The 13,918-nt window shown below is 43.0% G+C and overlaps 2 protein-coding genes across 2 annotated transcripts; one reads left to right on the top strand and one right to left on the bottom strand.

Annotated features, from left to right (window-relative positions):
- Nucleotides 1-3,681: 3,681 nt before the first annotated feature.
- Nucleotides 3,682-5,763, bottom strand: LOC139066095 (uncharacterized). The gene is made up of 2 exons (XM_070547966.1): nt 4,321-5,763; nt 3,682-4,223 (listed from the first exon to the last, which is right to left on the bottom strand). The coding sequence occupies exons 1-2, from the start codon at nt 4,976-4,978 to the stop codon at nt 3,682-3,684; spliced, it is 1,200 nt and encodes a 399-aa protein (XP_070404067.1). The 5' UTR covers nt 4,979-5,763.
- Nucleotides 5,764-9,631: 3,868 nt separating this feature from the next.
- On the top strand, nt 9,632-13,588 carry tmem185 (transmembrane protein 185). The gene is made up of 7 exons (XM_015974663.3): nt 9,632-9,854; nt 10,642-10,818; nt 10,909-11,116; nt 11,599-11,682; nt 11,851-12,027; nt 12,325-12,448; nt 12,581-13,588. Exons 1-7 carry the CDS (start codon nt 9,817-9,819, stop codon nt 12,829-12,831), a joined length of 1,059 nt encoding a protein of 352 aa, XP_015830149.1. The 5' UTR covers nt 9,632-9,816; the 3' UTR covers nt 12,832-13,588.
- The last annotated feature ends 330 nt before the right edge of the window (nt 13,589-13,918 follow it).

Genomic DNA, 13,918 nt, shown 5'->3' with positions numbered 1-13,918 from the left:
AAGTGGTTGGGTGCCAGATTGTGGAGGTTGCGGCGGAATGAGACCATTGGGGAGGAAGCAGTGGACCTCCCTTGTAGAGTCGTGCTGAAATGGATGAAGTAATGATCAGAAAGATGCAGCAGTGTGACAGAGATTGTGTCTATGGCACAGTTTCTGGTGAAAATGAGGTCAAATGCTTTTCCAGCTTTGTGAGTTGGAGGACTTTGTACTAGTTTTAGATCAAATGATGGCATTAGTGACAGGAAGCCTGATGAGCTGGGATTGTCCGGGTGAATATTCATGTCTCCAAGGACCAATGTGGGACGGTCATGCTCAGGAATGGAGGACAGCAGGATGTCGAGTTCATCAAGAAAGTATACGAGTTGACCTGGTTGGCGATATATGACAACCAAAAAGAATTTTTTCGGTACAGTTACCTGGATGGCATGGTATTCAAAGGAGTTGTATTTAGTGATGGGTAGCAACTAACTTGGAAAGAAACATGCCTGTTCCACCACCTCGGCCAGATGCACGAGAAGTGTGGAGAAAGTGTGGTTAATTGAGAGAGCAGATGGGGTAGCATTGTCACATGGTTTGATCCAGGTCTCAGTGAGAGCCAGTGCATCGAGTGACAGGTGGTTTGCATATGCATGTTACACCCCTCTATGGGCTCAGCTAGGAAGGTGAGGGGAATAAACATAAGATGGACCAGTCCAACAAAAAGTGACCCTCGTTGGGGAGAAAAAGGCTTGTCCAAGCAAGACCAAACTCAAAGTTTCCTTTCAAGGATTTTATTACAAAAAGAAAGTACCAAAAGAAGGGCCAAAAACCCTTACCAAACTGAGTTTAAACGAATAACTAAAAATGTCCAGAGGACCAACCACTCTTAAAATTAATCTCCTTTATTTAAAAAGGGAATGAAATGCAAAAGGGGAAAATCCCACCCTTAAATTAACCAAGGTTTGTCTAACAGACAAAACCAAATGCTGAATTAACTTAGGTTACCCAAACAACAAAAATAGCTCAGGAAACTGAGACTTCAAAAGGGGAATAATCCCCACCTGGTAATTTAAACCACAAGATGGTCTAGCAGACACACCAAAACCAAAATTACCGCTTAAATGCAAATATCCCAAAACACAAATGGTTCTAAAGCTGCTTCTTTACAAAAAGCCAACAACAACCTGGTATTAACTACAAAGTCTCTGGTAACAACCAACGGGGAGAGAACAAACGTTGCCTCTGCAACTCCAAACATTTCTCTCCCCTGATGAGCTCCAGCTGGCCGCTTTTGAAGGGCCGGCTGATGAGATAAAAAGTCCCAGCTGCTTGTGCCTGCCGCTCCGGCGCTCTCCATGGTGCTGGAGTAAGGACAACATCCCAGAGCGTAGCTGTCCGTGGTGCTGCGCTGCTGCACAGGGAACGGCGCGGAGCACACATCTGGGCTTCAAAACGGCTGCGGCCGTAACATCCCCACCCTTAAAAGAAAAAAGGAGGGGGTGAGATAAAGAATCTAAAACCATACCTAAGACACCACCATCTTTTTTCTTAAAACGCAAGATGCATTTAAAACTCAACAGTATCCTCCATTTACACACAACCAGGGCATCCCGCTAACTACCTATGGGGGAGCTTCTCTAACTCAACCCTTGCTCTTCATGCGGGTTAAGGCGGGCAGATTAAGCACATGTGTGGGTGTACACATACAAACCAGCGACGACGAGGGGTGGCCCATTGGCAAGCCCGTCCCCCATCACCCTGGGGTGCTCCCGAGATGTCTGCAGGACACAGACAACACTAGCCTCTTGCCGCAACCCTAGAGAAAACAACAAACGGCAACACCCTAAAGAGGGTGAAGCCCTTGTGCCTACAAGGGGCCCTGGAAGGAGGAGTTAAAACAAATTGTATGCATCTATGATATGTAGTGGTTATTGGACGCTACAGGTTACCAAAACTCCTGGACAACCCATCAGCAATGATGTTGTTAGTCCCCTTCTTGTGTCGAACCTCGATGGCATATTCCTGTAGGATGAGCGCCGACCGCATGAGCCGCTGGTTCTGGTTATACAGCCTACTGAGGAAAGTCAAAGGGTTATGGTCTGTATACACTATTGTAGGAGAACAACTGGAACCCACGTAAACGTGGAAATGCTGCAATGAAAGGAGTAGAGCCAACGTTTCCTTTTCAATGGTGGAATAGTGCAGTTGGTGTCGGTTGAACTTCTTAGAAAAATAACAGACCGGATGATCAATACCAGCTGAATCTTCCTGGATCAGCACACTTCCAGCGGCTATAGCGCTGGCATCAACTTCCAGCTTGAACGGCCTGGTCAGATCGGGTGCAGCCAGGACAGGAGCAGAGCACAGCAGCAGCTTGGCAGCCTCAAAAGAGGCTTGGCACTCCGAAGTCCATTCAAACTTCCTTTGGGGACTTAGCTGATCTGTGAGAGGAAGAACAACGGCAGAAAAGTTTCGACAAAACCCCCTATAGTATCCAACCATGCCCAGGAACCGTCTCAGTTCTCGGCGAGTAGAGGGAGGAGGAAACGACATCATAGCCTTCACCTTTTCATGCAGGACCTTTATTTTCCCCTGCCCAACTTCTTTACCTAAGTAAGTGACGGTAGCCTTAACAAAGTCACATTTGGCCAAGTTCAGGGTCAGGTTGGCCTGCACCAGACGATCAAATAACTGAGTGAGAGTGTTGAGGTGTTCTTCCCAGGTGTCTGTATAAACAACAATATCGTCGAGGTAAGCACTACAATGTGAGAGGCCAGAAGTAACAGTGTTAATTAACCTTTGGAAGGTGGCAGGTGCATTTTTCATGCCAAAGGGTAACACAGTGTACTGTAAAAAGGCATCTGGGGTAACAAAAGCTGACATAAGAGAAGCTTCTTCTGTTAAAGGTACCTGCCAATATCCCTTTAACAGGTCCAACTTAGTCACAAACTTGGAAGGTCCCACACTGTCAACGCAATCATCTATACGGGGTAGAGGATATGAGTCTGAGATGGTAACCGCATTTAACTTCCTGTAATCGGTTATAAACCGAGCGGTTCCATCTGGTTTCCTCTCCACCAGACAGGGTGAACTCCAGGGGCTCCTGCTGGGAATAGCAAAGCCATTTTTCAATAAGTACTCCGTTTCTTCTTTCATAATCAGTCTTTTCTCGGGACTAGCACGGTACGGATGCTGTCTAATGGGCTTGGCTTCACTCACCTCAACATGATGTGCTAACACAGTGGTCTGAGTGGGCACATCAACAAACAGACTCTTCCTAGAGTGAATTAACTTCACCAAGTCTCCAGCCATTTCAGGTGACAAATGTGTTATCTGTCCTTCCAGTTCCTTAAGTGCCTCGGAGTTATTTAACCGAGGACTACAACTAGAGGGGAAGTCTTCTCCGACTTCACCAGCTTCCTGTGGTACCATAGGTTTGTTAGCAGCATCTGGTACTAAAACACAAGTTGTTACAGGTTTAGACAGAGGGGAACCATCCTCATAGCGCTTCAACATGTTAACATGACAAACCCTGCTTTTCTGTCTCCTGGCAGGTGTGTGTAGCACATAATTTGTGTCCCCGAGCTTACTCAGGATCTCAAATGGTCCCTCAAATTTGGTGCTGAGAGCCGAATTGGACAAAGGAGTTAGAACCAGTACCTTGTCTCCAACTGCAAAGTTACGTCTGGTTGCCGTCTTATCCTACTGAACCTTCATCTTCAGTTTAGCTTTGTCCAAGTGAGTTTTAGCAATAGAGTTTGCTTCCTTTAATCTTTTCTGGAAGAGTTGGACATACTCCCGCACTTTTCTGTCAGGCGGATCAGAAAAAAGAAATCTCTCTTTTAGAGCTTTCAGGGGACCACGAGGAGTGTGTCCAAACACAAGCTGGGCAGGACTAAAACCAAGAGAATCCTGCACAGCCTCACGAGCAGCAAACAACACAAAAGGCAATCCTTCTTCCCACGTTTTGCTTTTACTTAAGCAATACTTTGTCAGCATTGCCTTTAAAGTTTGGTGCCATCTTTCCAAAGCGCCTTGACTCTGAGGATGATACGCGGATGACATGACATGTGTGATTCCTAAGGTTTTTGTTACCTGTTTGAACAGTTTAGATTTGAAGTTTGTCCCTTGGTCGGTCTGTATTACCTTTGGTAACCCAAAGATGGAGAAGAAATGGGTTAGAGCTCTGATTATAGACCTGGTGGTGATGGAGTTCAGCGGTATGGCCTCCGGAAACCTTGTAGCTGAACACATAAGGGTTAACAAAAATCGCTTTCCTGTTCTAGAAGGAGGTAAAGGTCCCACACAGTCTAAGATGACATGGTCAAAAGGCGTACTCACTACAGGAATGGGCTGTAACGGGGCAGGAGGAATGGGCTGGTTCGGCTTTCCTGTCATCTGACAGACATGACAACGCCGACAGAAGAGAGACACCTCTTTCTTCATCCCTGGCCAAAAGAAATGTAATGTCAAAGGCCGGGGTTGTGGCGGGTTGCGGAGCTTTGGTGGGCGTGATATGAAGTCCAGGGTTGGAAAGCTGGGCTTCCAGTTCCAATTTCCTTATTCTCACAGCTGTGTCAGCTTCAATCTCCATCCTCCGAACCTCCAGTTCCATCTGGAGTCTTTTAGCCTGGGCTCTCTCCTCTCTTTCCATGTCCAGACGTGCCAGCCGCACCTGCAGTCGTGCGTCTCGAGATCCTTCCGTCGGCGAACCCTCATGATCCTCCGCAGCAGCAGGGACTTCAGGATCGTCACATTCATCAGGATCTGCAGGAGATCCTTCTGGTTCCGTCTTTGCACCAGACTCATTCTCAGTCTTTAAAATCCCCATGTCCTCCAAATGCTCCACAATGAGCAATTTCAAGTCTTTTTTCAGCACAGGGTTTGGGATGTCAAGAGCAAGGTTGACAGCTATCTGCAGAAGGTCAGCCTTGCGGCAACGCTCCAGCACCTCACGGGATGGAGCCTCCATAAATGTCTCCACACAAAACTGAGCCATGTTTAAGCACAAAACAAAATGACACAACACAAAACAGCGTGGGTTTTGTGTCTTCACAAAACCAACAAAGAGCAAATGTTAAAACTAGTCCAAACGTTTGGCACGGGCTTAACTGATCTAAAACAGGCTATAACCGTGTAATAAAACAGCTATAAATCAGTGAAATCCCGGACGAGCCCCCATTTATGTTACACCCCTCTATGGGCTCAGCTAGGAAGGTGAGGGGAATAAACATAAGATGGACCAGTCTAACAAAAAGTGACCCTCGTTGGGGAGAAAAAGGCTTGTCCAAGCAAGACCAAACTCAAAGTTTCCTTTCAAGGATTTTATTACAAAAAGAAAGTACCAAAAGAAGGGCCAAAAACCCTTACCAAACTGAGTTTAAACGAATAACTAAAAATGTCCAGAGGACCAACCACTCTTAAAATTAATCTCCTTTATTTAAAAAGGGAATAAAACGCAAAAGGGGAAAATCCCACCCTTAAATTAACCAAGGTTTGTCTAACAGACAAAACCAAATGCTGAATTAACTTAGGTTACCCAAACAACAAAAATAGCTCAGGAAACTGAGACTTCAAAAGGGGAATAATCCCCACCTGGTAATTTAAACCACAAGATGGTCTAGCAGACACACCAAAACCAAAATTACCGCTTAAATGCAAATATCCCAAAACACAAAAGGTTCTAAAGCTGCTTCTTTACAAAAAGCCAACAACAACCTGGTATTAACTACAAAGTCTCTGGTAACAACCAACGGGGAGAGAACAAACGTTGCCTCTGCAACTCCAAACATTTCTCTCCCCTGATGAGCTCCAGCTGGCCGCTTTTGAAGGGCCGGCTGATGAGATAAAAAGTCCCAGCTGCTTGTGCCTGCTGCTCCGGCGCTCTCCATGGTGCTGGAGTAAGGACAACATCCCAGAGCGTAGCTGTCCGTGGTGCTGCGCTGCTGCACAGGGAACGGCGCGGAGCACACCTCTGGGCTTCAAAACGGCTGCGGCCGTAACAATGCAGTAATGAAGTCAGCTTTGTTTACAGCTGATTGGCAGTTCCACAGTCCCATAGACAGGTGAGTGTCTTCGGGGGGAGTTGGTTTTAGCGAGCGGAGGTTTTGAAGGTTGCGAAAGCGGTTTGCTGTGTGTGACCTTCCTCTGAAGCCAGTGAACACAGGTATAGGATAATGGCACATTTTGCAAGGTGTCGATGGAGCAGCGTCTGGGTCGAGTTTGTTTGCTCTGTGGACACGCGCAGGTAGACACGTATGTCTTCACACCGGAGGGGCTGAGACAAAAGGGTTGACACTTCCACTGACACTTCAGTTATGCCACCAAACTTATGCTGTGCTGCTAGTTGGAAACAGGTGTTCATGCAGCAGCTTACTGCAATGGTTGAGACCTAGACCACCTGATGAGCGTTTTCAGGGAGGGGAGGAACAGCTCGTTCACAGCCCCTGATTGCACTTATTGTTTTCAGTTGGCCCAAGCCGGAGCCACTAGACAACAGGATAACCCACAGATGAGTTTCCTTCTCTTTCCCAATGGAAGATAGTGCAAAGCAAAAGTTTAAGAAGACAAAACCAAGCACTAACAGACACTCAAGGGACTTCGGTGCAGATTCAATGGGATGTGAAAGGATAAGAAAAAGAAAAGAACATTTTCTAACAACATTTCTTTTGAGCTTTCCAGGTGTTCCATCAAAAGACTTCAATAATTTTAATCTTGGTATTTACATTTTAAATTGATCCTTTTATGATTTTATCATATCAGGTTTATATTTCAGCTTAGCATATTACTTAAAGGTTTTACTTATACTTAAAGGGGTTTGCATTTATTTTATCATCAAAAAAAGTTTAAAATAACCCAAAAATACATGAATTTATTATTCTTTTGATAATTTTTTCTCTTTACAACTTTTATATTTGCTATTCCAAAGCAAAGTTACAGGGGATTTCACTTTTATCATCCTTATCTGACTTTTACGCATCTTTTATCTACTTGGACTGATTTTACTATATTTTAAACTTTTATTCATTAAAAAGGGTTTTCTATATTTGAACCCAAAAAGAGAAACATCGTCTCTGGTGCTTTATTTATGACCTAGGTCAGAACAACAGGCTTACTGATAAGCTAAGATCCCTTTCTCATAAAGGGGGTTTTATTCCAGAATAACCTCCCATTTAGACAGCCCTGACCCCGGGCAAGTTACGAGTGAAAGCAGCATCGCTTTGAGCTGGTTGGGACCCCTCTCCAGAGGGCTTACATCAGTATCCCAAGTTACCCTCTGGCCACTGACAAGTGGGGTTGAGGACCAGGATAGTGTGGAGAAGATTCTCCTTGGCCAGCACTTTCACCTGGACTCAGTCCTGAGCGGTAAGTCCCAAGAACAGTGCCCACTTTTATTTTATAAAGTCTGGCATTGTTCCTCTTGTAGTTGAAGAGGACGTGCAAGCTGAGGCTTCGCTTGATTCATTTATTAGTTGATTGAGCTTGAGGCGGCTGCAGGGGAGCACCATTTAATTTGTATTGATGAGGATGGATTCAACCTCGCAAAAAGATGAAGGTGGGGAAGGAATGTCATTGGTCAACGTGCCATTGTTAAAGTTCCTGGCCAGCGTGGAAACATCACAATGTGTGCAGCAATTTCTCAACATGGTGTCTGTCATCATGTCCCTGGACGTCCTACACAACACACTCCTTCCACCAGTTCAGATGGATGGCCCAGAGCAGCTCAGGCTTGTTGTCATATGGGACGGCAGTTTTCAATGGCTGCTCTGGTAAGTGACTGGTTCACTGACTACCCACTATTTTTAATTGTTTCTATTCCTTTATATTATCCATGCCTCTATCCCATTGAGCAATGTTTTTCTGCAACGAGATAGAAAGTGTATGACTGAAATCCACACACACACGTACCCCTTCTCCAAGCTATGGAAGAAGCACATGCAGATATAGCTGGATGTGCCATGCTAAGAGATATTTACCCCACTGCTTGGCCAGGGAGCACATTGCATGTGATGTGGATGAGGTGTGGTGGCCAAATAGAAAACGAGGAGAGGATGCAGCATAGTTGTTTATTTTTTGTTTGTTTGTTTTGGCTAAACTGTATTCAGTACATTCTTCTGTTTGAATATGTAGACCACTGCATTTGCAACTTTGTGTTGGTTTGGATGAACACTGTGTGCATCCTTTTTGTGTGAAAATACAGTAAGACATATTTTATAACATGTAACTGTGGTCATAATGTTTTACATAAAAACGTCAGTGTCCAACTGGTTCTTATGAATGTGAAAAATTTTAATTAATCATAATTATACATCACAGTAGTGATGATGCTGACATCCACAGACAGTGCTGTAAGCTGTGTGCACAAGCTAATAGTATAGCTCGTAAGTTTGGTTTTTGTTCAACTCCAGTTAAGGTGGCTTTATTTAAAGCATATTGTACTCCGCTCTACACAGCCCAACTGTGGTCATCCTACAATCAAAGCAGCATGAATAAACTGCAAGTTGCATACAACGATGCCTTAAGGATCATACTTAAAATACCCAGAGGGGGCAATGCCAGTCAGATGTTTGTAACAGCAGGCATTTGTATTTTTAAAGCACTTTTAAGAAAAATCATATTCACTTTTATAGGCCGACTGGATAGCTCTGCCAACAGTATAATTTCAGCAATCACTGATCCTACTGTGAGCAGTTGTCGCTATTTGTTCAGTATAAGGAAACACTGGTTGAAGTGTTTGTGTGGTTAACCTTGTGTGGAACAGTTTATAGTAAAGTTTTTAATTACATTTAGATTTTTATTCAATTTTTTGCTGTTATCTTTTTATTTCTATTTATCTATTTTGTTTCATTGATCTGTTGTTTTATATGTATTTTATCTGGACCTAAGAGTCTGTCAATAAAGATTATCTATCTATCTATCTATCTATCTATCTATCTATCTATCTATCATCTATCTATCTATCTATCTATCTATCTATCTATCTATCTATCTATCTATCTATCTATCATCTATCTATCTATCTGTCTGTCTGTCTGTCTGTCTGTCTGTCTGTCTGTCTATCTATCTATCTATCTATCTACCTATCTATCTATCTATCTATCTATCTATCTATCTATCTATCTATCTATCTGTCTATCTATCTATCTATCATCTATCTATCTATCTATCTATCTATCTATCTATCTATCTATCTATCTATCTATCTATCTATCTATCTATCTATCTATCTATCTATCTATCTATCTATCTATCTATCTGTCTGTCTGTCTGTCTGTCTGTCTGTCTGTCTGTCTGTCTATCTATCTATCTATCTATCTATCTGTCTATCTATCTATCTATCTATCTATCTATCTATCTATCTATCTATCTATCTATCTATCTATCTATCTATCTATCTATCTATCTATCTATCTATCTATCTATCTATCTATACATTTTGCGAAGAAATTGCATAGTTTTTAATGCAGTTTGATTTAGCAGGAAAATTGAAGGGGTTTGCCCATTGTGTGTATTTTGTGAATTTGTGTGTAGAGTTCTGACAATGTGGGGCATGCTTTCAGAAAACCTGCGTAAACAATTGAGAAAACTGTATTTCTGAGATTTTCCTTTGTTACCACTAGGTGGCGATAGTAACGCCCCAATTTCAGCAACAAATGAGAACTGACGTAATTTCCGCCTGTTAGTTTCGGTAAAATCAAAACAGTGCTGAAACGGAGCTCCAAAGCTAGTCTGTCACTAAACTGTACAATGTGTAACATTCATGATAGGCGGTTAGGACGCCCCTAGCAGCGAGGAGAGTAACATTAAGTTACTTAAACAAGCAGCGTGTTCTTCACCATGAATTTAAGAGGACTCTTTCAGGACTTCAACCCCAGGTAACGACTAGCTACAGAACTGTTAGCGAAATCTGTTCTTCGTTCGTTGGAAACCGTATTAAACATGTGTGACATATTTATGAAAATACTGATATTTATCCTGTTTAATGGTTGTTCTACCTAACTACGTAAACGTCTTTGAATATAAGTTGCTAAAGCAGATAAATGACGAAGTTACGCTGCTAAAGGCCTGGCTAATATGCTAACATAAACAATGCTAACACTTCTGTTAGTTTCCTAACTGTAACAGTTACTTTTGATATGAAAGTTATTGTCTTTTACGTTTTTTGTGGCATTTTTCCAACTTAAGTGAACTGTCCAATAAAACAGGTCCGCTAACAGCGGCTTTTACAACAGATGCTGTAAATCAGGTTTCGAATTAGGAAAAATGTCAAGTTTCCTGTTCAGCTAGGTTGGGGAATGTGTGGCAGATCGATGTAATATATAGTCAAGCTAAAGTCAGGTTATAATACGTTTTTTTTATTTATTTTTTTTATTTTATTAGTAGTTTTCTAGTCAAATCGTAGATTTAATACAACTTTATTGAAATGATAACTTTTCCGCCAGTGCACACGTTTATTTTAGGATCTGCACAACTTCAGATATAAAGACTGATCATAGAATTATTAGTTTTAAAATATTGCATAACATTACCATGTTTAGTCATATTATAGGCTCTAAAAATGATCCACAGAGTAGAAAAGTCAAATATTAATCATTTGCTGTAGATGTGGAATGTTGAGCTGTATAAATGATCATTTGTGTTTCTCTCTCTCCTGTCTCACAGTAAGTTCCTGATTTATTCCTGTCTGCTGCTGTTTTCCGTGTTGCTCTCCTTGAGGCTGGATGGGGTCATCCAGTGGAGCTACTGGGCAGTTTTTACCCCAATATGGTTGTGGAAGCTGTTGGTGATCATCGGGGCTTCTGTGGGAACTGGAGTGTGGGCCCACAACCCTCAGTACAGGTAGGCTCACATTTCTGACATAAAACACAGCTGCTGCAGCTCTTAGCTCTGTTGATTTGACTTTAATGATGTTTGTGTATCTGCTGTTAGGGCTGAAGGAGAGACATGTGTGGAGTTCAAGGCCATGCTGATAGCCGTTGGGCTCCACGTCCTGCTGTTGATGTTTGAAGTGTTGGTGTGCGACCGTGTGGCGAGAGGAAACTACTTCTGGCTTCTCGTCTTCATGCCTCTCTTCTTTGTGTCGCCAGTCTCTGTAGCAGCGTGTATCTGGGGCTTTAGACACGATCGCTCCCTCGAGGTAAGAAGGCACACATTCAGCCGCTGTTTCTCACCAGTATCAGCTGATGGGGGGAGCTGTAGTTTCGTTGCGCCGTTCGTGTCAGCGGACACAGTAGGGGAGGGGGACGGGGCATGGCGCTTAGCCTGGCAGGTGGCCAAGCAAAGCCTGGTGGGCCGCCAGGCTTATAAAGCGCTGTGGGAAACCCTGCTGAGAGAAAATATTAATAGCTTTAACTGTTTTTATTGTATTAGTAAATATTAATGTGAATGATTAGTTGTACTAGATTAGAATCTAGGCCAGCTGTTCACTTAATATGCAGGATGGCTTGACAGGCTAGTGTTGGACCTTTGTTTGCAGAAAATCATGAATTGAACTGAAATCGCAATTTCTGCTAGAAATATCGCAATTTTATTTTCTCCTAAGATCGTTCAGCCCTGCTGCGACACCTGTTACACGAGTACTGTGTCCTGTTTTTGAAATGATTCTGTTTTCCTCCTCAGCTGGAGGTGTTGTGTTCTGTAAATATTCTGCAGTTCATTTTCATCGCTCTGAGGCTGGACAGAATCATCAACTGGCCTTGGCTGGTGAGGATCAATAAATCATATAATAAAGCTATTAGATGTTTCATGATTTCATGGATCGGGATGCATTCTACATCCTGTCCTTATCACACACACGCACACACACACGTGTGTTAAATGTAAGTCCCACTATAGCTATTGCGAAAGATTTTCTGGATTTGTCTCCTGCAGGTGGTTTGTGTCCCTCTGTGGATCCTCATGTCCTTCTTGTGCCTTGTTGTCCTTTACTACATCATCTGGTCGGTCCTCTTCCTCCGCTCCATAGACATCATTGCCGAGCAACGGCGGACTCACATCACCATGGCAATCAGCTGGATGACCATCGTTGTACCTCTTCTTACCTTCGAGGTCTGACTTCAAACCTTTTCTTTGTTTTGTTCTGTGTTTCGGAACTGAAATGAGGCGATAAAGCACAGATTTGATCCATTTAATCTGAATCTCAACTTTTTAAATTGTTATTATAAAACAGATTGTTCACCATTTAAAAAGTGACATCAAGGATTTTATGGCTTAGAACGACATCCAAAAAAGACAACAAGAAAAGTTGAAACCCCTTTTAACTCCATACATTCGATTAAACCACCCTGTTATCGTCTACGGGGATGTTTGGGGTTTTTATCCAAATGATTTGTTTTTTCCTCTCAGATCCTTCTGGTGCACAAGCTGGACGGCCACAACAGTCTCAGCTACATGTGTGTGTTTGTCCCTCTGTGGCTCTCTCTGCTCACACTCATGGCCACCACCTTTGGCCAGAAGGGGGGGAACCACTGTGAGTCTTTGTTTCTGCGCAGCCATCCTTTTTCTTTTTAACAGGAACAGATTTCTTGTTGTGATACTTCAGATGACTTGATGTACCGTGTGTCTGATTGAATTGCACCTAACGAGTTCTGATCTCCATCAGGGTGGTTTGGCATCCGTAAGGACTTCTGCCACTTCCTGCTGGAGCTGCTCCCCTTCCTGAGAGAATACGGGAACGTGTCCTACGACCTCCAACGCAGCGACGACCCAGAGTCACTGGAGGATTTCCACGTCCCTGAGGCGCCACCAAAGATCGCCCCCATGGTCCACAAGAAGACAGGCGTGGTGATCACACAGAGCCCTGGGAAGTACTTTGTCCCGCCACCTAAACTCTGCATCGACATGCCTGACTAACGGCGTGTCCCAGCTGGAGTGGCTGCAGAGGACACTGAGGACACAGCAGCACATCCTGGAAGAGGAACTCCTCCACATGGTGATGGATCCAGGATTCTCCAGCTGTTTTAGGACTAAAAACTGAAACTAGTAAACTGACAGACTGTTTTTCCCACCTGCTGGTGAAGTCACACTGTGTTGTTTTACTCCCTGTTGTATCCATGCAGAAGAACATTATGGAGGAACGTCTCAGATCCTCTCTGGTCTGCTCATGTAGGTCTGTGAGACGCTGAGACTCATCAGTGATGGGGACCATAAGACAGGCTTCTTGTTTCTGTTCTCACTCCTCAACCACATGTGTAAAGACAAGGGGGCGGAGCTTAAGGAAGGCTTCTTTTTTCAGGTTTATCGTAAAACAAAACTTCATTTAATTAAGGGCAGGAAAGAGTAAAGACAAAAATAACTTCAGAAAACAAAACAAGTTGATTTCATTAAATTTGTTGATCAAATTATTTCAAAAATTGAAAAGTCAAAACTGCCCAGTGACAAGTTTTGTCTTTTCAGTAAACCTGACAAAAGAGAATAATTAAAAAGCACTTTGTTAACATGTAAGCAAAGTACTGTAGGACTTTTGTATTCCTTTTCCTTTTTGTAAATACCACAGCTTGTTTGGGGACCAGAGGGTTTAAATGAAACCAGTCCTACACTCCTGCTTTATTCAAGCCTACGTAGCATCTGTGCTGATGGAAGAACTTTTACAATAAATCTGTTGCACAAACTTGTAGCGTTCAGATTTTTCTCAGTGCATTGATTTTGGGGTAGAACAAAATCACCGAGTTAGTTTTAAACCGAGCTGAAAATGGGGAGTTTGATGGATTACATAAAGCTAGTTCTGTTGGATGAGGCTGTAGTCTTTCTTTTGCAATGCATTTGATCAGCTGTTCCAGGTATAAAAATCCAGTGTGGCAGTTTAAACACAGCTCATTTCACTGAACGTCCCACAATATTCAGAAATGTGAGCAAGCTGTTAAAATGTAGCTCTTTGCTACCATCAAGTGGTAGATTTGAGAAGCGGCATCACCTGTTCTATATAAATTCAATTCAAAAA

The sequence above is a fragment of the Nothobranchius furzeri genome, chromosome 2 (assembly GCF_043380555.1).
Source record: "Nothobranchius furzeri strain GRZ-AD chromosome 2, NfurGRZ-RIMD1, whole genome shotgun sequence".
Classification (NCBI taxonomy): Eukaryota; Metazoa; Chordata; class Actinopteri; order Cyprinodontiformes; family Nothobranchiidae; genus Nothobranchius; species Nothobranchius furzeri.
This window is presented reverse-complemented; position numbering and strand designations above follow the sequence as displayed.

Bases quoted from the DNA above. Each gene is read 5' to 3' on its own strand.
- LOC139066095 (XM_070547966.1), bottom strand. From the start codon at position 4,978: ATGGCTCAGTTTTGTGTGGAGACATTTATGGAGGCTCCATCCCGTGAG. The intron at 4,224-4,320 runs GTGAGTACGCCT...TTATGTGTTCAG, and splicing joins CGTTACAGCCCATTCCTGTA to CTACAAGGTTTCCGGAGGCC.
- tmem185 (XM_015974663.3), top strand. From the start codon at position 9,817: ATGAATTTAAGAGGACTCTTTCAGGACTTCAACCCCAG. The intron at 10,819-10,908 runs GTAGGCTCACAT...ATCTGCTGTTAG, and splicing joins GCCCACAACCCTCAGTACAG to GGCTGAAGGAGAGACATGTG. The intron at 11,117-11,598 runs GTAAGAAGGCAC...TTTCCTCCTCAG, and splicing joins GACACGATCGCTCCCTCGAG to CTGGAGGTGTTGTGTTCTGT.